Raw genomic sequence first — 26,115 nt, forward strand, 5'->3', positions numbered from 1 at the left:
AAGAGTGGTATTTCATAGCCAACCAAGTGTGGGATTTAACTGAAAAATAGGAGATTTACAGTTTTCTCAAGGTAGAAATACTGGATTAAAACAGAGAAATGCCTCTTGATGGAAATTTCCTGACATATTTTAGGTGTACAAGAATACACGGTGCTATAACTTATACTTTCCAATGTCAAACTCTTTGAAAAAAGAAATCCATCATTTTGCACATTTTTTTTTTCTACAGAGAATATTCTAAAATACTCCACTAGCTTTTGAAAGTAATGTTACAAAATTGCCAATACCTAATATTAGAAGTCTTGAGAAGACAGGAAGCTGTCTTCTTATCTGTTAGTACTGTCCAAAGGTAGCAGTGTTTTAAGGCAGAATGCAAATAGACTCAGGACAGCATCTGGACAATATTTTAAGGATCTGATTTACATGGAGGTAATGATGCCTGTTACCTCTCAGAACCTGCATTGCAAGGTAGCTTGACATAAGTTTAAAGTCTTATCTAATGACATATGTTACATTTATACGTTAGCATAGATTGATACATTAATTGGTACTGACTAAAGTATTAATATTTTCTGTTCTTGTTGTGAGATAACTTTGAAAAAATGAATTTACTTGTTTTTAAAAAATGCATTTTAAGCAACTCATGAAAAATAAATGCTTTGCTATTTTGTAATGGTTTCATGGGCTTCTGTTGCCTCACTGGTGATTGCTTAATGTTCTGTGATTTTTTTCTGGAATCAAGATTATTGAAAGATTGATTCTAAACACTTAAATGTTGAAAAGCATAATAATGCTTATGCAAGTTGAAGAAAAACTGTACTACTTTGTTCAGAAAAGGCACTAGCCATAGGATATGTTTGGCTGAATTTTGTTGACTTTTTTTTTAATGTGTCAAACTAAGTTTATGGTTATAATTATGGTTTGGTGAGGCTCAAATCACAATTTGTTACTTGCTTCTAAATTATTTTTATAAAATGTAAATATCTGTAATTACAGAATATGATCAATTTAACATTTTCTAGCAGACTGTAAGCATGCATTTTATCTTTGGGCCTTGTAGCCTCATACTTGTACAGACAGAAAACGTGAGCCAATCACAGAACACACCAGACCACATCTTAATATGGCACTTAATATATCAGGATAAAACCCTGATATATTGCACTAGATATTGCTTGTGCAGCACCGCATGAGTTAAAGCAGCCACATGCTGCTTGACCATGGGACATGCTCAGTATCAGCTGTTGTCATCTCTGCTCATGATTGTTGATTTTTATACACTATTCTTTTGGTTGCTTAAAAAAAACATGCTTGAGAAATTCCTGTAATCATATAGGGTGAGACGGTAAATTATAACTGAATGATGTTACTTTCTGAAGGACATAATCTTATCTATTTTTCAAGAATCATTTTATATACCTATGCTTTGTGTCAATTTTTCCATGATTTGCAAAAGAAAAAGGAAAAACAGTCCTAACAGAAACCTTTGAGGCAAAATAGAGACAAACATTTGAAGAGATTTTATTTTTTAAATTTTTTTTTTTTTGGTCACATGATGTTTTCAAGAGCAGCATATAGTTTGGCAGGATGTATTTCTCTTTCTAGGAAAGAACAGTTACAGTTCTGAGATCTTGAGTTTTGCTGAGAAGCACCTTTGTCCTTGAGTATTCACGTCATTAACATCAAGGATCTTTCTAGAAAACAACAGAGATGCAGAGTGCTCTAGAAAAGCACTGTTATGTCATATGTATTATGTAGACATAATGGAAAAATAGGGAACCTCTATCCTTTAAAAGAGATAAAATGAAATGCTTTCAAATCAGGGAACTCTTCTAGTGTGATACTGCTGACGGAAACATCAGGTGCTACAATCTTGTGAGGAAACCTGGGAGAGAAATCTCTTGGTGGCTAGCAGAAGAGCTGTAAGAACTGCCCAGCTCCCACATGGATACCCACCTCTCATTTGTGGCTGGCTAAGTAGACAGACAGTAAGTCACATGTTTTCTCCAGGTGCAGTTCCCATGCATATTTTGCGGTAAAGGACTGAGATCTAACATGAAGTCATTCCCATCCCCAAGACTGCAGATATGCTTTTACTGTGAATGAGTATCTCCTTTGTCCTCTCTCTATATATATGTATATATAAAACAAATAGAAGAGACATGGATTAAGAAATTTTTGGTTTACCCTTATTATATGGTATTAACAGGTTTGTACATGGAGACAAGAGATATTTTGCCCCATTTTAGACACATGTAATGACAGTCTGAATAATCAGTTTGTGTACATCCTTTTACACGAAGTTTTTTCAGTAACATCTGTTGTATACTTCACTGTAAAACAGCGCTTTTCCTATAGTTTTATAACATAAAATGTTTATAATATATGTGCTCAATAAGCAGAGGTAATACCAGTGCTAAGAGAATTGACTTGTGCTTTTGCAAATTTGCTGTTGCCTCAGAATCTGAAGTGAAACACTGAGGCCAGAATTTTTTAGTAGAGCAAGATAATGAGATGCTTAGTAATAAATGTACATCATGATATATAAGCTAGTTGTAGGAAGTAGTAGAGATCAGAAAGAGTATTCTGTGTTCTATGAAAAGCACAGAATATTAAGTATTTCTAGAGCGTTTTTCTTTCCTTGATGTTCATTGAGGTCTCAAACATTCAACCAACTAGTAACAGCTTATCTACCATGATGACACATTAATTGGATATAAGAATTTTCCATGCTTGCAGTTAGATATTGAGCTATCGTCTAAGAAGGTTTCCACATGTCTAAGGAGGTTTTCACAGTCAGACTGAACATTATTTTCAGTAATGTCCTGTCTCAGGCAGGATTTTTTCTGTCTTAAAAAAAAACTTTTTTGGAAAAAAAGCTGTTTTAGAGAATGACAGTTCTATTTTGGAGAATTGCAGTTTGGCCTGTTTTGGAAGAGCAGAGAGCCAGATCCACAGAAGACCTCAGATCTCGAGGAGGACTTTCAGTAACAAAGTCTAAATTTGATCAGTAAAGAACCTTTCAGGTTCTCACAGGTGTGTGAATTTTCACTGTTGAATTCCCTCAGTGCTCACAGCTCTGCTTTTCTTTTTGTCTCTGTTTGGGTCCATCTTCTTAGGTCTTAGAAATGTGATGTCTGTTGCTTTTCATCTCAGTACTTGTTTGAAACTTCAGGTTTGGCCTGAACCCAGGACATGTGCACAGTAATATTTAGTGTCCTTTTATCCATTTTAGCTTTGGCTTCACTGCTTCACTAGTAGCTCATGCCTAGAGAATACCATTTAGATAGGATGAGGTCCTCCAAGTAAACCGAGACAAGAATGTCCCTCCCTAAGGAGAAACAAAATGTGACTACTGCAGCTCCTCAAAGCACCTATTGTCTAGACTCTTTTTTGGTGGTGTTTCACTTTGTGTAATTTGAATACGTTATTTCTTGGGTTTTGTTTTTTTGTTTTTTTTTTAAGATAGGTAATACGTCATGTATAAATTCTTGGTTGCTTAATTATGACACCATTAATTATTTTAATGAGGAAATGCAAGTGAACTCTTTGGGTAACCTTTTCTTCCATGTGTGTTGGTAAAGTCTTTCTGTTCCTATTCTTCATAGAGACATTTGTGTTTTAAATACTACATTCATTCAAAATTCTATAGGACATTTGATAGCGTATCTTATATCCGTCTTTCCAAGACTGTGACCCAAGAGACTTTAAAATTTAATTTCCAAAGCAGTCACATTCACTGTACACACCAGGGACAGCAGCATATGGCAGAAAAGCCACATGAACTGCATTTCTTGAATGGTACAGAATTGCTCTCTGTGTGAGGCAACAGCTCTTAACTGCTACATTTCTTTCAGTGTACTTAGCCATTACTTTGAGATTGAAAATACAACCTTTTGATGGTTGCTGAAACATCTACAGATTTTTCTTTTTCTTCATGTGAAATAAGAATGTAAAGCTAATGGATAACTTCAGCTCATCTGCAAACTGGTATTGTGCATGCTGTCTAAACATAGGCATATTACAGTTAGCAGAGGCTTTTGAGGGGAATTGCTGTGTTCCTTTTCTGAAAAACCTTTCAAAAGCTTAATTAGCCAAAGCACCTAACACTAGATACCAGAAGTCAAATAAGCTAAATTTACTACCCTCTTAGCACTGTTCTTTCATAGTGCTAGTGACTATTGCTATCATTACTATCGTTAGAGTTAATAATTATAATAACTTATTAGTAACAATATCATAGAATCATAGAATGGTTTGAGTTGGAAGGGACCTTAAGGACCACCCAGTTCCAATTTTCTGCCATGAACAGGGGCACCTTCCACTAGACCAGGCTGATCAAAGCCCCATCCAGCCTGTCCTTGAATGCTTCCAGGGATAAGGCATTTGTAACTTCCCTGGACAACCTGTTCCAGGACCTTGCAGCCTTCATAGTAAAGAATATTTTCCTAATATCTAAGTCTACCCTATTTCAGCTTAAAGCCATTACCATTTGTCCTATCACCCATGTAAGAAGTCCCTCCCCGGATTTCTTGTAAGCCCTCTTTAGATACTGGGCTGCTCCAAGGTCTACCTGGAACCTTGTCTTCTCCAGGCTGAACAACCCCAGGTCTTTCCGCCTGCCTTCATAGCAGAGGTGCTTCAGCCCTCAGGCCATCCTTGTGGCCTCCTCTGGACCTGCTCAAGTAGGTCTGTATCCCTCTTGTGTTGGGGGCCCCGTATCCCTCTTGTATTGGGGGCCCCAGAGCTGAATGCAGTACTCCAAGTAAGGTCTCATGAGAGCAGAGCAGAGGGAGAGAATCACATCCCTCGAACTGCTGGTCACACTTCTCTTGACGTAGCCCAGGATATGGTTGGCTTTCTGGGATGCAAGAGCACACTACTGGCTCATGTTGAGCTTCTCATCAATGAACACTCCCAAGTCATTCTCCACAGGGCTGCTCTGAACCTGTTCTCTGCCCAGCCTGTATTTGTGCTTGGCATTGACCTGACCCAGGTGCAGGACCTTGAACTTTTACTATAATTAGTAAAATAGAATCATAGAATAGTTAGGGTTGGAAAGGACCTTAAGATCATCTAGTTCCAACCCCCTGCCATGGGCAGGGACACCTCACACTAAACCATGTCACCCAAGTCTTCGTCCAACCTGGCCTTGAACACCGCCAGGGATGGAGCATTCACAACCTCCCTGGGCAACCCATTCCAGTGCCTCACCATCCTAACAGGAAAGAACTTCTTCCTTAGATCCCATCTAAACTTCCCCTGTTTAAGTTTTAACCCATTACCCCTTGTTCTGTCACTACAGTCTCTAATGAAGAGTCCCTCCCCAGCATCCTCATAGGCCCCCTTCAGATACTGGAAGGCTGCTATGAGGTCTCCACGCAGCCTTCTCTTCTCCAGGCTGAACAGCCCCAACTTTCTCAGCCTATCTTCATACGGGAAGTGCTCCAGTCCCCTGATTATCCTCGTGGTCCTCCTCTGGACTTGTTCCAACAGTTCCATGTCCTTTTTATGTTGAGGACACGAGAACTGCACACAATACTCGAAGTGAGGTCTCACAAGAGCAGAGTAGAGGGGCAGGATCACCTCCTTGAACCTGCTGGTCACGCTCCTTTTGATGCAGCCCAGGATACAGTTGGCTTTCTGGGCTGCAAGCACACATTGAAGCCGGCTCATGTTCATTTTTTATCAACCAACACCCCCAAGTCCTTCTGCACAGGGCTTCTCTGAATCTCTGCTTTGTCCAACCTGTAGCTGTGCCTGGGATTGCTCCGACCCAGGTGTAGGACCTTGCACTTGGCATGGTTAAACTTCATGAGGTTGGCATCAGCCCACCTCACAAGCGTGTCAAGGTTCCTCTGGATGGCATTCTTTTCCTCCAGGGTATCAACCGAACCACACAGCTTGGTGTCATCAGCAAACTTGCTGAGGGTGCACTCAATCCCACTGTCCATGTCACCGACAAAGGTGTTGAACAAGACCAGTCCCAACACCAGTCCCTGAGGGACACCACTCATTACTGGTCTCCAGCCGGACATTGAGCCATTGATGACAACTCTTTGTGTGCGGCCATCCAGCCAGTTCTTTATCCACCGAGTGGTCCATCCATCAAATTGATGTCTCTCCAATTTAGAGACAAGGATGTGGCAAACGCTTTGCACAAGTCCAGGTAGATGACATCAACTGCTCTACCCCTGTCCATCAGTTCCGTAGCCCCATCATAGAAGGCCAGGATTTCCTCTTAGTGAAGCCATGCTGGCTGTCACCAAGCACCTTGTTGATTTTCATGTGCCTTAGCATGCCTTCCAGGAGAATCTGCTCCAAGATTTTGCCAGGCACAGAGGTGAGACTGACTGGTGTGTAATTCCCTGGGTCATCCATTTTCCCCTTCTTGAAAATGGGGGTTATATTTCCCTTTCTCCAGTCAATGGGAACTTCACCTGACTGCCATGATTTTTCAAATATGATGGACAGTGGCTTAGCAACTTCATTCACCAGCTACTTCAGGACCCACAGATGGATTTCATCAGGTCCCATAGACTTGTGCACGTTCAGGTCCTTAAGATGGTCTCGAACCGAATCCTCTCCTACAGTGGGCCCAAGGTCTTCATTCTCACAGTCCCTGCATCTGCCTTCCAAGACTTGGGTGGTGTGGTCAGAGCCTTTGCCAGGGAAGACTGAGGCAAAGAAGTAATTGAGAACCTCAGCCTTCTCCAAATCCAGGGTAGCCAGTTCTCCCAGTAGCTTCCAGAGTGGGCCTACATTGTCGCTAGTCTGTTTTTTATTCGCTACTTACCTATAGAATCCCTTCCTGTCATCCTTGAACAGTCTGTTCAGTTTAGTTTAGACCACTCCGTTTGTAAGCTTCCCAAAACAAAAATCTTTAGGAACTATATTTGACATAAAAGGTGTAGGCAAGCATTTCAAAATCACTCTGAACCTAAAAGCATATTATCTCCTCAGTTCTGACATCCCTTTCATTGCTGTTCTGTAAATTGGTTGAGCAAATGGTGATGCTTCGAGGTTTGTATTATCTCAGCTGAATTTATACAATCTACCAGCCTTCAGATTAGACCAGTGTATATGATAGGTAGTTTTTAGTGGCAGAAAAACAACGTAACGCTTCTAAGTTCTTCTCATAGGTGTTATGAGTTATGATAAAAGGATTTTTTTTTAAATGTGCAAACTACACACACATATATATTCTTACATTTGTTTGCAAACTCAGTTTTATTGATTTTTAATTTTTGTTCATAGTAGTATTGATTTTCATTTAAAGGCCTTAAAAGGCGTTATTCACTATCTGCTTTCCAAGTCTTTCCAAATGCTTTGCTTTTAAATGGGATCAGGTGTTTCATGTGTTATGATGATTTGAAATGAAAAATGGAGTAAATTATTGTGTTATTCAGTACTTGGTTACACACATGCCTTCAGGTATTCCAGAAAGGTTTTGCTTTTTTATTGCTGTTCTCCAATCCAGACTTTGTATGCTATTAATGGGGGGATATTGTTGGTTGGAGGGGTTTTTAGCTGTGATGTTTGGAACAGATGTGTAAGCCTGATCCAGCTTGACAAGTAACCCAGATATCCTACTGCCTGTCTGCTCACACAGCCTTACTTTGTGACCTTAAAGCTTCTTCCCCACCACATAACTAAAATTCAGGTGCTGCATCATTGTATGAACAGACCTGCACTAGTCATGTCATGTTGGCTATATTTTGGCCATGTGCTAAATATATTTTTTCTGCTCACAGAAGAGAAAAATGTGACCTATGGTGATGAGGTTTGGTGAGAATGGAGAATACTAGAGGAATGCAAAGGCAGGCAGGCATTTAGAAGTTACCACGTGTGACCACAAAGTAAGCGCAGATTAACACTTTCAAACACAATTAGTGATTCTGGGTAGGCTTCCCTTAAGACAGCAGCTTTTTTTTTTTAAGAAGGCACAGAGACTTTGCTTTCCTAAAATCATGTTCTTTGTGGATATTTGAACTTTGAAACCCCAAAACTTTTGGCAACCAAAATTACAGGTCTCGTTGTAAGCATTAGTACAGTACTTTCACTTCAGCTCCTAGAGGTAAGCACCCACATTCATACTTTGGTCAGATGAAGCATTGTCCATCATCAGTATTTCAGAACAACTAAGCAACAAGAGTCAGAGGAACAACTCTTTTGAAAATTTAATTGATATCTGGTACAAGGCAGATATGATTTTTTGGTTTTCACTTTGTTTTTTTCACAATGGGGTTCCTAATTGTGACGTATCTGCAACATGTGGTTTTGCATTGCATTTGGCCTGATCAGTGAGGTATTTACCAGATTTTTAATTCATTTTGTTTCACATTGTGAAATTTCTCTGGATGCTTTTTTTTTTTTTTTTCCCTTTGTCAGATGCTCAGGGAACAAAAAAAAAAAAACAACAAGCAAGAGAAAACAGCAAATCTTGCTCATTTCTCTTTCTTTGCTTTTGTTTTACAGGAGACACATGAAATTGTGGCTATCAAGAAATTCAAAGACAGCGAAGGTAACCTTTTCTGCTGCCTCATCTTTCATGAAGATAACTACATTGTTAATATCTCTCCAGTTAAAATAAGAAGTCTCATATATCAAGACGTGATTTAAAGATGATAATAATTTATTAGCTCTGTGACTATTCAAGGCACTTGACCCTTCATACCTGCCAGGGGACTGCATTGCACACTCCAACTAGATAACTACCTTTCTTTCTTGATCCGTCTATCTTAATATGGCTGAGATTGCAGTGTCATACACAGTAGTAAGATCTACCACTTGGAGAGTGGATGTGATCAGAAAATGGCAAAAAACCCTTGTCGTAGGGCTTGCAGAGTCTTTGGGCTTTATCACCCTTCCTCCATGGGAAGGGACCTAAATATTAGGGGAAATTGAGGGGGTAAATGAAGGAGACTGAGAGAAGTCACTGAGAAGTTCAGCGGCATAAATTGGAATCAGGGAGCTCTCAGGAATCTGTGGGAAGATATGAGGGAGCTGGGTGGTGAGGCAGAGGCTCTGTCCTGCCTTCAGCAGATTGTACTTTTCACAGGAAATTTGCTCTTTACTCCCTCACAGCACCTTCTGTAAACCCTTCACTATTGCTGAGTTTGCTGAGAGTGGGGAAGAGCCATCTCCTGCAAGGCTTACTGTTGTTGGCAAAGTGGATGGCACAAAGCAGGACACATAGAAATTATTTCAGGGCTGCACACACTTATTCCTCAGCAGCAATAATAAACCCAAAGATTTGTATACGGCAATACTGGCTCTCTAACCTGAGCATTTTAGAGGACAGTAAATCCTAGTATCCTATCATAGGCAAAATCGGCAATCACCCATGAAAGCAACTGCCTACCTTGCATACAGCAGAAGTTAATCCTGATCCCTAATGGCCTAGCAAAAACAGAAAGAGAAGCCAAGTATGAAGTAATATGAGGATTCATCCCAGTCTAAGGCAATGCAGCTATGATTTGCCATATACCAAGGCTTTAGCTGAAAGCTAGTGATGTGGTTTAAGGAAACAGCAGTCACTTTATTTTAGCAAACCTTTATTTTTTCTTATTGTTATAGGATTGCTGTTGGCCATGGAGGTATGGTTGGTTACAAGGACTGTAAATTTCAGAGTCAGTTAGACACAGCAAAGTTCGATTTGTACCTGTTGATTTATGCAGTGCAAACTCTATGCTTTGCAGCTGATTTTGCCAGACGCTTGAAGAGTGCATTTGATGAAATCTTTAGCTCCGCTAGTCAGAAATCTTTTTTAAATCCCTGCCAAAGAGTGTAGATGTTCAATTAATTGTGGTGACCCTTTTGACCAGCTCATGTGAGTACTTCAGAATTGCTTTTTGGAACTCAATATGGCTATTTAGTATAGATCCTAGGCAATGAATCTCAATATTAAGCCCTAATAAGGATTATTTTATTAGACTATCTACCAGAAAATGAAAATGAAAAATGCAGCATTGCCATTAGGAGCTATCCAAGAGTATTACATAATACTAGTTAACATGACTGATGAATGCTCTTCAGAGTGGTAGGTAGTTGTTTACAAGTTTCTGGAAATATGATAGTTCTTTTGATGGATTTGATTCAGCCGATTTTACATCTGTCTTGTCAATATAGTAGTTCATTAGAAATCTGAATATAATGTAACTGTTTCTATTGCCATTTTTATGTCACTGAATTTTTGCTGCTGTCTGACATAGGCGTGCTAAATGCTCTGGAAAACGGTGTCTCTAGTTATATATGATATTATGTAATCAAGCTGATGCAAGCCAACAACAAGCACTCAGTCTTAAAATAAAATGATTTAGATTGTCCTAAATTATATACTTTTAATCAAAACATTTGTGGTGATATTATTTTGTTTTCTTTCCCCCCTGCTACATGTCACTTTTTTTTTTTTCCCTCTCTCTCTTCTGATGATGATTATATGCATTTGTATGACCTCTGTTATTCTCTCTCCATTGCAAACCTGGTTTTGCATTCTACTTGCTTGGAAAAACAATTTCTGTTCCTTGTTTCTTCTTTCTCTGTCTCTGTCTTTGTGGTACCTGATCTGCAAATATTATTTAGCTTTGAATTTATGCAATCATATCCTATTTAATATCCCTCTGTTGTGGATAACAGATCTAAGAGATTAAGAAGCCTGCTTTTACATGTGTATGGGCAAATTTACTGAATTAATGGATTTCATTTTGTGAAATTAAAAATAAAACCTAATATAATCTGATTTACTTGATATTTTATTGGTAGCATCCTTTAGAGCCCAGTAAGTTCAGAGGCCTTGATAATAGGCAGTGTACAAAGCTTTAGGTAAACCACTCCTCTTGAACAGTGTTCAGACTAGATTATCAAAACAATAGCTAAATTTCTTGACTCCTCAGAATCAGATTCAAGGCTTTGTTGAGTCAGTGCTTGCTCTGCCGCTCTCTGTGGCTGCTACAGTGGCTTGCATTGCTTAATTTCCATCAAAAGCCTCATGGGGAAACTTGCAGGACTTACAAATCTATGCTTTGATCTTTAAGTTTCTCATGGCTTTTGGAGAAAGGTTTTCAGACTCAAATATATTTCTTTGACATTGTTCAAACATGAGCTTTACATTCCAGTGTTTCTGCTGAGGACATCCTAACCTTGCCAGTGCTTAATGTGTGTGACATGTTTGTGGGGTAGAAGATGTCTGTACACATACATGCATATTTTTGAAGCATTTTAGTGCTCTTCATAATGAAAAAGATAGAAATGCAAATTATTTGTTTCTTACAACATTTTCTGCCACTGAAAACCTAGAATGTAGTGATGGGAAGTCTGTGAGAGTTGTATAGTGACAGCAGTCACCAGTTACCTCTCTTTCAGTGCAGAAGCATCCAGGCAGCAGACGTCATTCTAGAAAATCAGCCTTTTTCTCTGTAGTATCTAGAAACAGAACCGGGGTTCAAAATGAAGTTTTGTAACACTTGTTACTTGGGATTTTGTTTTGTTTTTTAGTAAGTTTTACTGTGTCACTTTTACTTTGCACTCTAGAAAATGAAGAAGTCAAAGAAACCACTTTACGAGAGCTTAAAATGCTTCGCACTTTGAAGCAGGAGAACATAGTGGAGCTGAAGGAAGCCTTCAGAAGAAGAGGAAAATTATACTTAGTTTTTGAATATGTGGAAAAAGTGAGTTGGGTTTTACTGTCCTTGCCACAGTTATATCGTCAGTTTGCTGGAAAAGTCTTTAAAATTACTTTTAAAAATTAAGCTATTCTAATCTGTAAAAGGAGCAGCAGAAACTTTAATACAATCTGAATTGCTGCAATTAGACGTTTATGTGAGAAAGCGACACTGATAACTTTACTATTGTTTTCACTTCATGTGTTCAGATAAAAAAAATGTTCTTGCATGTATGAAAGTAAACATGTTCAAATTATGTAGACTGGAATATATATCACATGAAAAAAAATACCTATCCAAACTATTTAGTCCTGTTTAATTGTAAAGCTGATTAACTGTCCTGCGTTATGTTGTGTAATGAATCTTGATGTAGTCTTTCAAAGCAAGATCATAGACTTTCGACCTTGGAATCTGTTTCAACTTTCTCTACCTTTCCCTGTTAAAAATAAGACTTGTGTGTGTTTCTGTAACAAGGCCACTATCAATAGTTGCTTAGAGGGATTTGGCAAAGATTACTGTCATTATCTCCAATCCTGACCTCATTTGAAGCAATTCCAAAATTTCCTTCGATTGGCCTACTACCAGACACCCTTGTCTGTTTCCAGGGAGAAACAACCTAGAACAGATTGGTTTGTTGGTTTTTTGTAGTTGTTATTTTTGTCGTTGTTTTTTTTTTTTGGGGGGGGGGTGGTGTTTTTTTTTGTTGTTGTTGTTTGTTTTTTTTTTTTTATTTTTGCAACTTTTGTGACGAAGGCAGGCCTTCCCTCTGTATTCTAAGCAATTAACATTTCTTCATGGAAAGAAACAGACGATATTCAGATACACACAGTAAAAATAAGCACAAACTTAAATATATGGGTCTCTGTATCTTTCATAAGATATTGCTCCCTTGACTGAAATTTTCATTTAATATCTGCCAGTGTGATGTTTCAGTTTAGCCGAGCGCTAGTCCTCTTCAGTCAATTCTTTCTTGTTTAAAGATTCTTCACCCTAAATACTGTGTCTCCTTTATGCAATTCTCAATTTATTATGTGATACAACTTTATTGCATAATGTGCGGAGACCAGTATTAGCCCACAGTTTGGCTGAAATCAGTTTTGTTTTTTACCAGCAGCTCAGCACCTTCTGATGTGGTGGATCGTAGCTCTAACATCCAAAACTTGGCTTGTTCTACCTGTGTTCCTTGTAACTATTCCAGACACGTGGAACGTCTTTCATCACACACCAATTTAGAACATGCATTTAATTTTCTATTATAGTTGACTTGTCTAAGCTGTCCATAGCGGTGGGTTGGAAGACCAGAATAAGTAAAAGACATTGAATTGATCAGATAAAGAGTTTACTTCAAATATAGTTAATATTGGTAAGAACAGCAGGCTGCAATATCTTAACATTATTTGCATCAGAATAAAATAATGATAAAGGTGGAAATCATGTATAGTCTGTGCCTCATGTAATGGTTGCATTTGTTTTCACTTAAACATCACCGTCCATGAACATTTCTCATTTTCAGATATGTCAAATAGTTTCTTTGAAGACCTGGATGATTTCTGTATTTTTGGATGAGGGGAGAGTAGGAGAAATTAAATAAAATGTGCTATAGTAAGCTAATTTTTATTTTAGCTGGTGATGAGCACCTTGTGTCCTTTAGGGAATCTTAGCTCTGCAAAACTCAAATCCAGATTACTTAAATTCACCTTTATTCTAATCTCCTTTATTCATCATCTCCTTAGTTAATGTCTTTATATAGGATTATGTCTTGCCATGATGCTACTATTTTGGTTCCTGTTTGTAACACTAACTTCTTGACTTACTTATCCAGATCCACAGGCTCTATGTGGACAAGAGTCTAACTAAAATCAATGTGATTCCTAAACAGATTTTTTTTTTACTCAGATCTGAAATGTATTTCTAAGGAAATTTATGCTTGAGCACGTGTTCCCGTATTTGTTCACAGATTTTAAAACTTAGAGGTGGTGGGGTTTTTTGATTGTTTTTTTGTGGTTTTTTTTTTTTTTCCCAAATATTGTAAGTCTCCATTTGTTTTGTCATATATGTGGGTTTGTTAAAATATTTTGCAAGAGAAACCTCAAAAGAATGTACTCTACAGCTAAAGAAAATGTTTGTCAAAGACAAGGTAAATATATTTTAAATGAAAAATCTACAGATGCTCAAATCCATAATTAAATTAGTTGTGTACGGCAGCATAGCCAAAATACTTACCTGTATTTCGGTGTGCAGTAAATAAGATTTTCCTCTTTTCAAGTGGGCTGCTGCTGCTTGTTATTCATTCAGGATTCAGAGTGAAAGATACCCTGTACTTATACTTGTGCAGAATTGGAGGCATTTGCTAGCATAATGGGAATCTAAGTGTCCTTTTTCAAAGAGGAAATTTATTAGTATCAGCAATCAATCTATTTGCTTCCCTAGGTTTATCATAAAACAGTTAATATGGCCATAGCTAGTGTAGTGCAAATATGTCTAAGATTAGTATTGCTGTTACATAGCTACAGGATATGGCCTAGGTTTCTATTTTTGCACCTATGAGATGTTTTATATCTGTTACTTCATTTTCACTAAAAGGCTTGTGTTGCTTTAACTATACCCATTCACGTACAGACATGGTTTGTGATTAATCATGGCCCGGTCAATGCAGTAAACTAGCTTCACAATGAAGAAAAGTGTATTAAAGCACCATTGGATATTTACAAAATTCTGTGCTCCACTAAAATTTTCATATAACCACACCGTCCTGGTGGTTCTGTTTGAGCAAATTTTTGTAACAAAGAGGACTTTTTAGAAATTTTAGCATGAGTGGTCCTTTAAGGACTTGTGTTATAGTTGTGGTTCACCTTTAAGGATTATTGTCTTCACAAGTGCTTTCTCTAGAATGAGATCAGGTAGTAGTATGCTTACGATTAAAATACACTCCTTTAGTGTGTAACTATTGATTTTTGCACAGCCAGGTTCAGTGGCCTAAGTACGTTGCATCATAATGCTGAAAGTATGCTATTTTCTAGCAACTAGCGTGCAACTTCATATTAAATAATGTGTGTTTTTAACATTTAGAATATGCTTGAATTGCTAGAAGAAATGCCAAATGGAGTTCCACCAGAAAAAGTGAAAAGCTATATCTACCAGCTAATTAAAGCAATTCATTGGTGCCATAAGAATGATATTGTTCATAGAGGTAAGTGTGTAGTTCTCTGCATAGAAACAAGCCTAGGTAGGAATTTGCTTTCTAAAGGGAAAGATGTTACAGCTTGATGTAATTTGCATTTGACGTAAATATAAGCAATTGCTTTATATCAACAGAAAAAAAAGCGCTGTAAATTTGGCTGGCTCTTAAGTCTGTTGCATGACTTCAGATCATTTTAAAACTCAGTTCATCTACATGTAAAGCTTGCTGTCCAGTCTTTAGGATATGGTATAAATGTTTTATCATATGCACAGTGAAGTAAAACTGCAGTACCGACATTACCAAAGGAATAGGAATTTTTTTAAACATTTCATGATGCTTAGTCATTTCACTTTTGAATGTGATAGTAGAATATTAGGAGGAAAATAACCCAAAACTTAAAAGCTTGGTCCACCCTGTGTTTTACTTCTTAAGGCAGTTCCTCCCAGTTTCCATGAGTTCAGCTGTGTATATTTACTTTCTCCTCTAAGCTTCAAGCACTTAGAGTGTACATATCTTGATGTGTGACTTTATCTAGTTTTATGTGGTTTATTTAATAAAATTGTATTTGCTTTGTGGCCTTCCAAGAGTAACATTTCTAATTCATGTTTCCAATAAATTAAATTTCCCATACAATATGCTATTTATATTTGAGACTGATCAAGCATAAGCAAGAGTCTGAAAATGTTTTGTAAAATATACTGGAAAAATACAGCATAAATGAATACCACAATATCCATACAGGAATAAAAAAAAAGGGGGGGGGGGCTTAAAGCTAGACAGTGCATTTTTGTAAACAACGGACAAGAGATGATCAAGATCATCATAACTGAAAATGTTGAGCACAGCACGTGTTTGATTGGTTAAGTGGGTGATTAAATGTCAGTTCTTTGTAGTATTTTGCAATATGCAGTATTCTGTATATTGGTTTGCTGCCCAGGAATATCTGTAAGCACCTTTTATCTTCCAATATTTTGTTGGGAAACAGTTAAAAAGACTTCAAAGGAAGAAAATTAATTCTGCATGTTCACAAACTGAATAGCTGGAAGCTGTTTCAGCAGTTGCTCTTGTAATGCTTCATTTATGATTGCATGAATAACTCTAAATACATTATAATGAAATAATATTTGTTGACAAAGTTCAAAATTAAAAAGAGAAGTTAATGGCTTTTTTTTTCTTTTTTCGTCCCACTCTGATACTCCAGATATCAAGCCAGAGAATCTCTTAATAAGCCACAATGATGTGCTGAAGTTGTGTGACTTTGGTAAGTTCAATAGATACTTGCTTCTTAACCTCTTTAAAGAAAATCTCTTGCAATGGAGTTTTGCCTTATCCTCATAGGAGTTCTATGTATGTACATAAATATGTACAGTTTAAAACCTTTTTAGTGGTCAGAATTGGTTGCTTCTTCAGGTTGGTGGCTAGTTCTTTAATTCAAAAGACCTGTGGGCCTAATTTTCATGCCCTGTTAAACACCTGTATTAAAATGCAGATAGAAATGCTGCATTTATCTTTTCTTAAATTTGACAAGGCTTTTACTAGCAGTGTTTCTGGCACCCAGCTGAAAAAAATGCAAATGACAAGCTGATTAGGAGGCTACCAAAACTGTATGTGTATCTGTCCGGTATATTTAAAAGATAATTTTTCCTTGTTTAGTAAAGATACAGTAAATTTGCAGGTTTTGTTTTTTCAACCACTGGCTTTCAAGGACTGTTATGTGTGTAGTTATGGGTAAAAATTTGTGGTTACATTAATGAAAGAATAGCATGTCCACATATGATTAATGATTGAATGGTTGGAGCTTAGAGTTAGAGTTGTGTATGTAACGTTAACTCTGGTGTTTCCTGACCTATAACTACCTGTTTAATGTCAGATTTATGGCTTTGAAGAATCAGCACACAAGCACAAGGCGAACTTTGCCCATGTGAGTAATCCCCAGAAGACAGCAGAGCAGAGTGTACGCTGTTCCAACAATCTATTTTTATTCTGAGTGCTACATAAACACAGAACAAAGTATTTTTCCCTCTAAAAAGCTTACAATTTGGCTTGGTAAATAAAAAAAAAAAACATTCCATAGTGCTACCCAAGGGCACTTTTCATGAGTGGTTTGTAAGCTGTCATTTCAAACCTCTGCAATTTTGAATGAAAAGAAGAACTGCAAAAAAAAAAAAGAAAAGGAAAAAAGATTGAAACAGGTTTTTTAGGAGCACAAAAAAGGCATTTTTCATTTGCAGTGCTGCTTATTTCTTTTAATCCTGAAAGCATTTTTGGTTAAGCATTCTGAAACAATAAACATTCTAGGAAAACCCTCAGAAGATTTTGTCTGTGTGAGTACTTTGAATTAAGGGCAATTTATTCTGCATTTTAAGGAACTTCACAGCTCTGACAGAGCACCATGGTAGAGTGTGTGGTGCCCTCAGTACCTTTGCCTTTTTGGTGCCTTTGTCTTTTTGGTATCGAGAGACATCCTGTCTGGTGGTGCCTTTGTCTTTTGGTATCAACAGACCTCCTGTCGGCAGTGCTGTGGCCACCCTTCCCTGGCAGCTCTATGCCCAGGCTACCCTGGCACCATTGCACAGAGCAGGTGGGCAGGATTTTTCTCTTACCCTACACTCATTTTCAGGGCCTTGCCCCCCCTTGCAAAGGAAACCCCTCTGGGGTTGGCAAGTTGAGGCTCTCCCACTCGGGCTGGTGTAGCATACACCTTGCTTCCTCTCTGCGCTAGCTTTGCGCAGTTAGTGAGCACAGGACCCAATCACTGCCTTTCACAGAGTTTAACAACCAATCAGCAGGCAACACCTGCCCTTGACCAATGTCTGCTCCAATCAGAGCTAACGGCATCACAAGCAAGAACACCCAATGAGGTCCTCATGGGAACTGTTCAGCCTCAGCTCCTTCCCTGTCCATATGAAAGAGCCTTCCCTGGCCCTTGCCCTCCCTCCCTCAAGTAACATTCACCGTTAGTGTGAACTCATGTCAACATCCTCTGTGCAACAGTATTACAGGAAAATATAAAGCTGAACAAATGGTACAATTGTGTCCTGGATATCAGTTTTCTCACTAGATGATGTGAATTCTACTAGCAGTGACATTTGTGGTCCATTGCTTTGCTCATGCTGTATGCTACAGCCATATTTTCCTTCTGCTGTTGGAAAATACATGCAATCAGAATGTACTCATGGTGCTCAGCACAGTCTCAGGGAAAGAAGACTAAATTGTGGGAATTTCTGTTTTTCTTACTGTTTACACGTGTTAGTGTGAATTTTGATCAATATTTTCGATTTAGTTGAATTTAAATTTCCAAGTAACTCTTATAATTTGGAATCAGTTTTAATTTTTTAGTCTCATGGCTAATTGACATTATTGCTGGTAGCTCAAGCTATTACTGTAAAATGTCTGTCAGAACAATATTAGCCACAAGTGTTTCCTGAACATGTACAGATTAGGAGATAAGAATTCACTTTATAAAATGTCTGTGTACCTAACTTAATTCTTATTTTGTAACACAAGTACTTGTCACATACAGTGCCACATTCCTTATACGACAGCAGACGCAAAGAAGAGGTTTATGCATCCATCCCAATGTGTATATAGAAGTAATTAGAGGTTTCTGAATAGCACACTGGACAAAACAATCTGAATAGAAAAGTTCATTAATTTTTAACAAAATAGTTCTTCATAATCTTTGTGCAGTGTGTTCTGTACATATTGTGCTAGATAAAAATGAGAGTGAATGTGGTGCTTGCCTGGACACATGTTGTGTGGGTGTCCTTTCTGCCAATAGGAGTGGAAAAAAGAAAACAGTACAAAATGCCGATTACAGCAGATGCATCTGACTGTTGGGAATAGGTTTTCTGATTAATGCGTTTGCTGTTTCAATACCATGGTTTCAGAAATACTTGTTTTAGCAATCTCTTAATCTCTGTCCGATGCGTAAGCATAGAAATCATGAAACACAGGACTGGAAAAGACCTCAAGAAATTCTCTAGTTCTTCCACCTACTCAAATAAAGGACTAAGCATGTCTGTGTCATTCTTGACAGGTGTTCACTTAGCTTTCTCTTGAAATTCAGAATAATGGTGGTTACCTAGTGTTTCTAAGCATCTATTAGAATCACAGAATCATAGAATGGTTTGGGTTAGAAAGGACCTTAAGATCACCTAGTTCCAACCCCCTGCCATGGGCAGGGACACCTCACACTAGACCATCTCACCCAAGGCTCTGTCCAACCTGGCCTTCAACACTACCAGGGATGAAGCATTCACAACTTCCCTGGGCAACCCATTCCAGTGCCTCACCACCCTAACAGGAAAGAACTTCTTCCTTAGATCCAATCTAAACTTCCCCTGTTTAAGTTTTAACCCATTACCCCTTGTTCTGTCACTACAGTCCCTAATGAAGAGTCCATCCCCAGCATCCCTATAGGCCCCCTTCAGGTACTGGAAGGCTGCTAGGAGGTCTCCACGCAGCCTTCTCTTCTCCAGGCTGAACAGCCCCAACTTCCTCAGCCTGTCTTCATACGGGAGGTGCTCCAGTCCCCTGATCATCCTCGTGGCCCTCCTCTGGACTTGTTCCAACAGTTCCATGTCCTTTTTATGTTGAGTACATTAAAATACTTACATGTCATTAAAGTGTTAGAATGTTTTACTTTATGTCTAAATTTAAATTTACCTCATTTTCTCTATGAATTTTCTCTGTAAGAAATTCAGTCTTCTCCTTTTTTCCTTACACCTTTTTCTTGACATCTCTCTTACTGTGGTCTGAGTAGTTTAAAGTCTGTCCTTGAAAATTCTTATCTTGCTTGTTCTCTCTTAATACATCATCATTCATTATTTGCAAGTGCTATGGCTTTCATTCTTGCTCTCACCCAAATAATCTTCTGTCTTGATCTTCTAATCTGTTCCTTCTCACTGTTTAGAGTTGGGTCTAATCTTCTCCGTAGTTACCTTCTCTTATTTTGTATCAAAAAATTGTTCCTGATACCTTAGCACAGTTTGGAAGAAGAAACAATATCCTAACTCCACCACAACAACAACAACGACAAAAAAGTCCTTAGAAAATATTATGCTTTTTGAATTCTCTTGTCCATCACCTTTCAGCATGGTATCATAGAGTCAGTGTAGTAGTGAATCCATAGAATGGTTTCTTACCATCACCCAACACTGAAGCCCATGACAGTAATATTCCTTTGTCTTGCCACATCAAATCTAGCCTGTAAAATTGAGGGCTGATTTTTCAGACTATGTTAGCTGCTGGTGGTTTCTGGAGTGTGACAAGATTCCAATAAACTGGCTAGGAGGGAGGAGGATGCATCCTGGACTTGTTAATTTTTCTGGTGCACATGAGGTGGTGGGCTTTCAGGCTCATGCGTTATATTAGCACATGAGTTTATTTGTATCATGTCACACCTTTCCTTATTTCCTACCGCCCTCCAGTTTGGAGCTTCCCACTGTTCATTTTGGCAGTCCCAGTTCTTCAGTGTAGCTCCTGGTTATCTTCTCTCTCTTCTTTAAATACATGAATGAAAGATTTTTCATGGACAAGATTAATCAGATAGGTCATGTAATTTGAAACAGAAACAGGGCTGCCTAACCAGTTCTAAATATAGTAATGTTTAGAAATTTACTCAATCCCAGTGTTACAAGTAATAAAAAATTCCTCTCCAGCAGTATCAGTAATGTTCATTAGACTTCATGGGAACAAAACAGAATTGTTATTATTTTGGGGCAACTTTAAAATATCTGTTCCTCATCATACATGCATTTTAATTTGCTAACTCTTGAAGATAGAGCTGTCTTGACAAAAACAACAGCTGTAACCTATGCCATTAACACATTTATCATTGTTTTCTCAAATCAATACTATAATAGTAATAATGGCTGGGCTCCCTCACAGAAAGCTGCCAAATGAGATAGACTTTCAGAATTAAAAAATAAATAAATAAAAAAAAAATTGCAACCTTACAACCAAACTTGTGAGGGAAAAAAGATTTTGGCAGCTTCTGTGTAAGAACTCAGATATAAAGAAAAATGAATTTTGCATTGAAGTAGCACTTACTGGCTCTGAAAATTAAATTATACCCTATACCTCTGTAACACTTCGGAATTTTTATTCTTTCTTCATCACTCATGCAATGAGGGAAAGACTTATTGGGATTTCACTGAAGGGAATTTTGGACCAAGTTTTAATACCACATCCAAACTACAGGTCAGTCAGTCTCACCCTCAGGGAGGGAGTGTCCTTAGATGAGAATAATACATAGTTTCTTGACCAATTTAAAAATTTGAATGCAGTGAGACTGTAATAGTTAGGATCCATGACTGGAAGAGCATTGTTTCTAATGTTATGAATTCTGCAAGCAGCATCTCGGTGACATTTAGTGGCAATAGTTCAATAACTTGCACGCCATACTAACAGGTAACTTTTATCGATCTGTTTTGATTGTGGCAAAGCACCATAAGTAATAGCAAAACCCCACAGACTTCTGAGGAGAGTACACAAATAAGGTAGTCATTAAAACAGACACGCGCACTTTCACTGTTTTACCAATAAAAGCTTGCAATTCCACAGACAAGCAATTGTTGCAGAAATTGTTCTCTGCTAGGAGTTGTAAACAATTCACTTCTATCTAAATAGGTGTGATCTCTTAACTGCCAAAATCCACAGTGTTAAGCATGTTGTATTTAAAATAGGATATAATCTTTTACACTGTTTCATTGACAGGCTTTGCTCGTAATCTCTCTGAAGGAAGCAATGCTAACTATACAGAATATGTGGCTACCAGATGGTACCGCTCACCTGAACTCTTGCTTGGGTAAGTACAATTTGCAGAACTATGATGATAAGTCTTGACTGATTCTTTATATTTTTTTTTCAAGCACCTTTTGTAAGATTTACACTGTTGAGAGCTGTTGTTGATTTAAAGAGAATATTTCAAGAGGCTTTCACATTTTCATTAAGTTTTTCTGTTTCCAAGTAAGTCAGTATGAATCATTGACATGTTGATCTGTCTTGAGCTGAGCACTGTTTAACTGATTAAAATATAAAGCTGAATTTATAACAGTTGTAGTTCAGATTCCTGCCTGCCCATCCTCTTTATAAGAGGTTTCCATGGTAGTCCTGTAGTTTAAGATATTCCATGAGCCTTGTGATAGATGTTACATAGCAATGGTAGTGCACCTTTCACCACACTACGCTCCTCTTCATCCTTTCAGTCAAAACTATAATTTGGTTTTCATTTCCAGTTACCCTTTACCAGCACTGCTGAAGTGCTGGTAAAGGCTCAGAAGGATGATGCTAGCTTTTTACTAGACAGGAAGAATTTATTGAAGGACATCATAAGGAAGGAGCAAAGGGAACAGATTTAGCATAGGATTTGTCACCTCCAACACTTGGTGCTGTCTTATTCCAGAAATAGGCAAGCCAGCTGTAACTGAAAAATATCTTGAAACAGAGGTTGAGTTGTTGGATTACAAGTTTCAAAAAGACAGTGAGATATGGTTTCAGTTCAATCTTTGTTCCAGTCTTTATTCTTTTTATATGCTTTTTCTTTTACATGAGAAGGGTTCTCCAGTCATTCTGCTCAAAACCTAAAAATCCAACAGAGATTCTTGGAATAAGTTGGATGTTTACGAAATTTTTTACAAATTCAACAAGCAAGAACTCAAGCATACAGAAAAGGAGTTGCATCAATCTGTAGTAGGAACAATGAACAACCACAAGTATGTAATGCATTACCTGTTGTACAGTTGAGGTAGGCAGCTAAACAAACTTGCCGAGTAACAGAATCTTAGAGTGAAAATCATGAACTGTCATAGAATCATAGAATAGTTAGGGTTGGAAAGGACCTTAAGATCATCTAGTTCCAATCCCCTTGCCATGGGCAGGGACACCTCACCCTAGACCATATCACCAAAGGCTCTGTCCAACCTGGCCTTGAACACTGCCAGGGATGGAGCATTTACCACTTCTTTGGGCAACCCATTCCAGTTCCTCACCACCCTACAGTAACGAACTTCTTCCTTGTATCTAACCTGAACTTCCCCTGTTCAAATTTAAACTTACTCCCCCTTGTCCTGTCGCTACAGCCTCTGATGAAGAGTTGCTGTCCGGTGATTCTCTACTTCTTCAATGTTTGTGACTTTAGAAGGAATGTCACAGAAGTCTACAACTCTCTTCACACAAACTTCCATTCTCTACATTCCAATTTTGTCCTACATGTCTTACAAACCATTTTCAAGTCTATAGTTTCTCCTGACTAGAGTATCCATGTTGCCTCTTCTGTTAAGTACCTTTATTGCTGACCTGGTATCTTTTGTTACTAGTAGTTTAGAATACAAGGCACCATCTTCCTTACCACACAACATTGCTTGTGCACGCAGACTACACATCAGAACTCCTCCCCAAACCCCCTCCTGTGATTTTGCTCCAAAACAGGAATTACCTATTTTATGATGCTTTCACTGCTGCCTCACCTGTGTTTTTTAAGAAATAGTTTTCAGGGACATTCTGTTTTCTCTCTAATTAAAAATTCCACTGTGTGAATGCTGCAATGAAGATTTTATGTTATTTCTGTTCTTACAGTGGCCAAACCCAGGATGCCTATCCACCTGTTAAGCATAATGGAAAAAGAAATGTAATGCAGAAATAGAGCAGAGTCATTAACCCCTTGGAGAGCAGAGAAGTTAATGGTAGTTTAACTGGGAATGGTAACTGCTTCACAGTCAGAAGACTATTCCTGTACATAAGATTTTTCACAAAGGTAGCCAGATCGCTTGGGGTACTTGGGAATTCTGCTCCTGCTGACTCACGCAGTGATATGTCAGGCAATCCATGGCAGAAACAGAGGGCTTGGTATTTGAGGTAGTTTCTTTAATATGAAAGTCTATTTTTTCTGTGTTGTAAGGAAGCAGGCCATGGGAAATATGGCCTGTAAATTGAAACAGCTCAGTAAGAAGACAGTGTCAGTTAGTGAAAGACGACATTGTGTGTTCGCTTTACAGAGCCCCTTATGGAAAGGCTGTGGATATGTGGTCTGTAGGCTGTATCCTGGGAGAGCTGAGTGATGGGCAGCCCTTGTTTCCTGGTGAGAGTGAGATTGACCAACTCTTTACCATTCAGAAGGTGTTAGGCCCACTGCCAGCCGAGCAGATGAAGCTCTTCTATAGCAACCCACGCTTCCATGGCTTGCGGGTAAGAGAAAGCTTTGTTCTTTTTTTTGTTATTTTGTTTACTCACACAGTATTGACAGTATTGTCATTCTTGCTGTGAAAGTTCTTTTCATTTACATTGTGCATTATGTATCGCATGTGTTTCTGTGTACGTATAGGATATTTAGACTATAAGCATTCATAATTTAAAGTAAAATTCTGATCACACCAGTACTGAGTTTATAAATGTGTTATTTCTACTGCTTAAAGTTGAATAAAAATTTTTCTTTCATTTCTTTCACTTTTTTGACATGCAAGTTAGCATTTATACGCAGCTTAGCATTACCCTGCAAATGTGAAATTTAGTGGCATAACTCTGTCAGTTCAAGGTATGGAAAATGCATGACTGCTATCTTCAGGCTACTGTGTTGGAATAATCTAAGCCACAGATGCTGCTGGCAGAAGACCATTTTGCCTTTTGACTTATAGTTGTGGAGAGTTGATGTAAGCCACATGAGTAAAAAAGCTCTTCTTAATGTTAGCATTGTTCCCCTTCCAGGGATTTGCTAATAACATGTAATGACAGACACACTAGTGTGAAGAAGCTGCTCAAGCTGGTATGTGCAATATGGCAAAATCCCAGAAGCAATATACATAAGTAATAGCTTTGTTATCTTTACAATCACTGACCAGGTATTGTTACTCATGTTTCCTTATAACTCAGTTTTGGTTGGCATTTTTTATTCATGAATGTTGCTTAGAAAGGTGAATCTTTGTTCTTGACAAATGGCCTGATATCATTAGTGTAAAAACCCATAAAAAGGAGTAGAAGACCTAATCTGTGCTAAAGACTCAAGATTTGAGTTTTACCCTGTAAAAGAGAAAATTTAGAGAATGAGAGGGAAAGAGAGGGGACCTCGTTGTGTTAAAGCGTCTTAAAAGTTGTTATTGATTGGGTTTAGCTGTTGATGATAAGAAAATAAATACTTGGGTTAAGGTGTTATGATAATTATTTAGGTATTAGGATAGCTATTTCCTAAGAGTTTTTGTTGAAGTTTGTAGATCTCCATTGGTGAAGGGTTTAAAACAATTACTAGATGAGCATTTCTCGCAAGTTCCTATTTATATTTGATCCCGTCTAGAACAGTGGACTGGATAGGATTTCCTGTTTAAAAAATTTATAACCCCTTATCAGGAAAGCAGTGCTTTAAAAGTTGTAAGCAAAATAAATTACTGCTTCTTCAACTGTTTTACAGCAGTTTTAGTTGTGCAGTGTAATCTGATTTGGATAAATGCTCTGTAATGTCTTAGGATGAGATTGAAGTATCTTTGTTTTGTAGCTTTAAAATACAGTAATTCAAGAAGAGAGCATGGACTTAACGTGATTAACACAAGGTTGAGAGTTACGAGTCTCTGCTCTCATCCTGGATCAGTGGTTTATTACTAGCCCTCAAACGTGTTGCTGCCTTCTTAGCTCCATCTGTAAAGTCAGGATACTAGTGATGATGACAGTGACATGTGCCTTCTAATAAAAAGCATTTTTTAAACACTTAAGTAAAATCTGATTAATGGCTTAAAGATGAAAATACTGAAAAAAATTGTTTCTGAATGTGATATTCAATAGTTACATCATGGGATTCATGCTATAAGACAACCTTAAAAGTACATTTTTCTGAATGTAGCATAATGTTTAGCAGTGGAAGATTTTCTATTGCAGAGTAGATAGAGGGTAAGCTGTAATCATGCAAATTATTATTTACAAGCTGGATCTGGCTCTGGGTATTCACAAGATTGAAGCTAGCCATGCTGTGGAATTGTTTATCCATATGTTTAGGTTTTGTGAATTTCTACATAACTGTAACTGTGAGTACTGCCATACTATAGCATGGGATTTTTAAAATCCTAATACGAACACTCCAGCACCACATGCACTTGTATACAGATTTATATTTACATTCTGTCTTTTCTGCTCATTTCCTCCAAGAATATATATATATGTACACAGTTTTCCTCAGTTCTGAGGTTTAGGGGGTATTAGTAATCTCTTTTCAGTCCTTCTGAGGGAGAAATATCCATGGAATGTTGAATGCCTAAAGAAAATAAAATAAAATGGGATCATAAAGTA

General features: G+C 37.9%; 1 protein-coding gene across 2 annotated transcripts in view; it reads left to right on the top strand.

Annotated features, from left to right (window-relative positions):
- The window catches only part of CDKL5 (cyclin dependent kinase like 5), a 132,159-nt gene that overhangs the window by 75,625 nt on the left and 30,419 nt on the right, over positions 1 to 26,115 (top strand). For both annotated transcript variants that reach the window (XM_061453201.1, XM_061453202.1), the window contains exons 4-9: positions 8,479 to 8,524; positions 11,533 to 11,669; positions 14,733 to 14,853; positions 16,046 to 16,105; positions 21,565 to 21,655; positions 23,844 to 24,033. In XM_061453201.1, the coding sequence (XP_061309185.1) occupies positions 8,479 to 8,524; positions 11,533 to 11,669; positions 14,733 to 14,853; positions 16,046 to 16,105; positions 21,565 to 21,655; positions 23,844 to 24,033 (645 nt within the window). The remainder of the gene's footprint in view (positions 1 to 8,478; positions 8,525 to 11,532; positions 11,670 to 14,732; positions 14,854 to 16,045; positions 16,106 to 21,564; positions 21,656 to 23,843; positions 24,034 to 26,115) is intronic.

Source organism: Pezoporus flaviventris, unplaced genomic scaffold (assembly GCF_033815535.1).
Source record: "Pezoporus flaviventris isolate CSIRO_AGI_PZ_B2104156 unplaced genomic scaffold, CSIRO_AGI_Pfla_v1 ptg000015l, whole genome shotgun sequence".
NCBI lineage: Eukaryota > Metazoa > Chordata > Aves > Psittaciformes > Psittacidae > Pezoporus > Pezoporus flaviventris.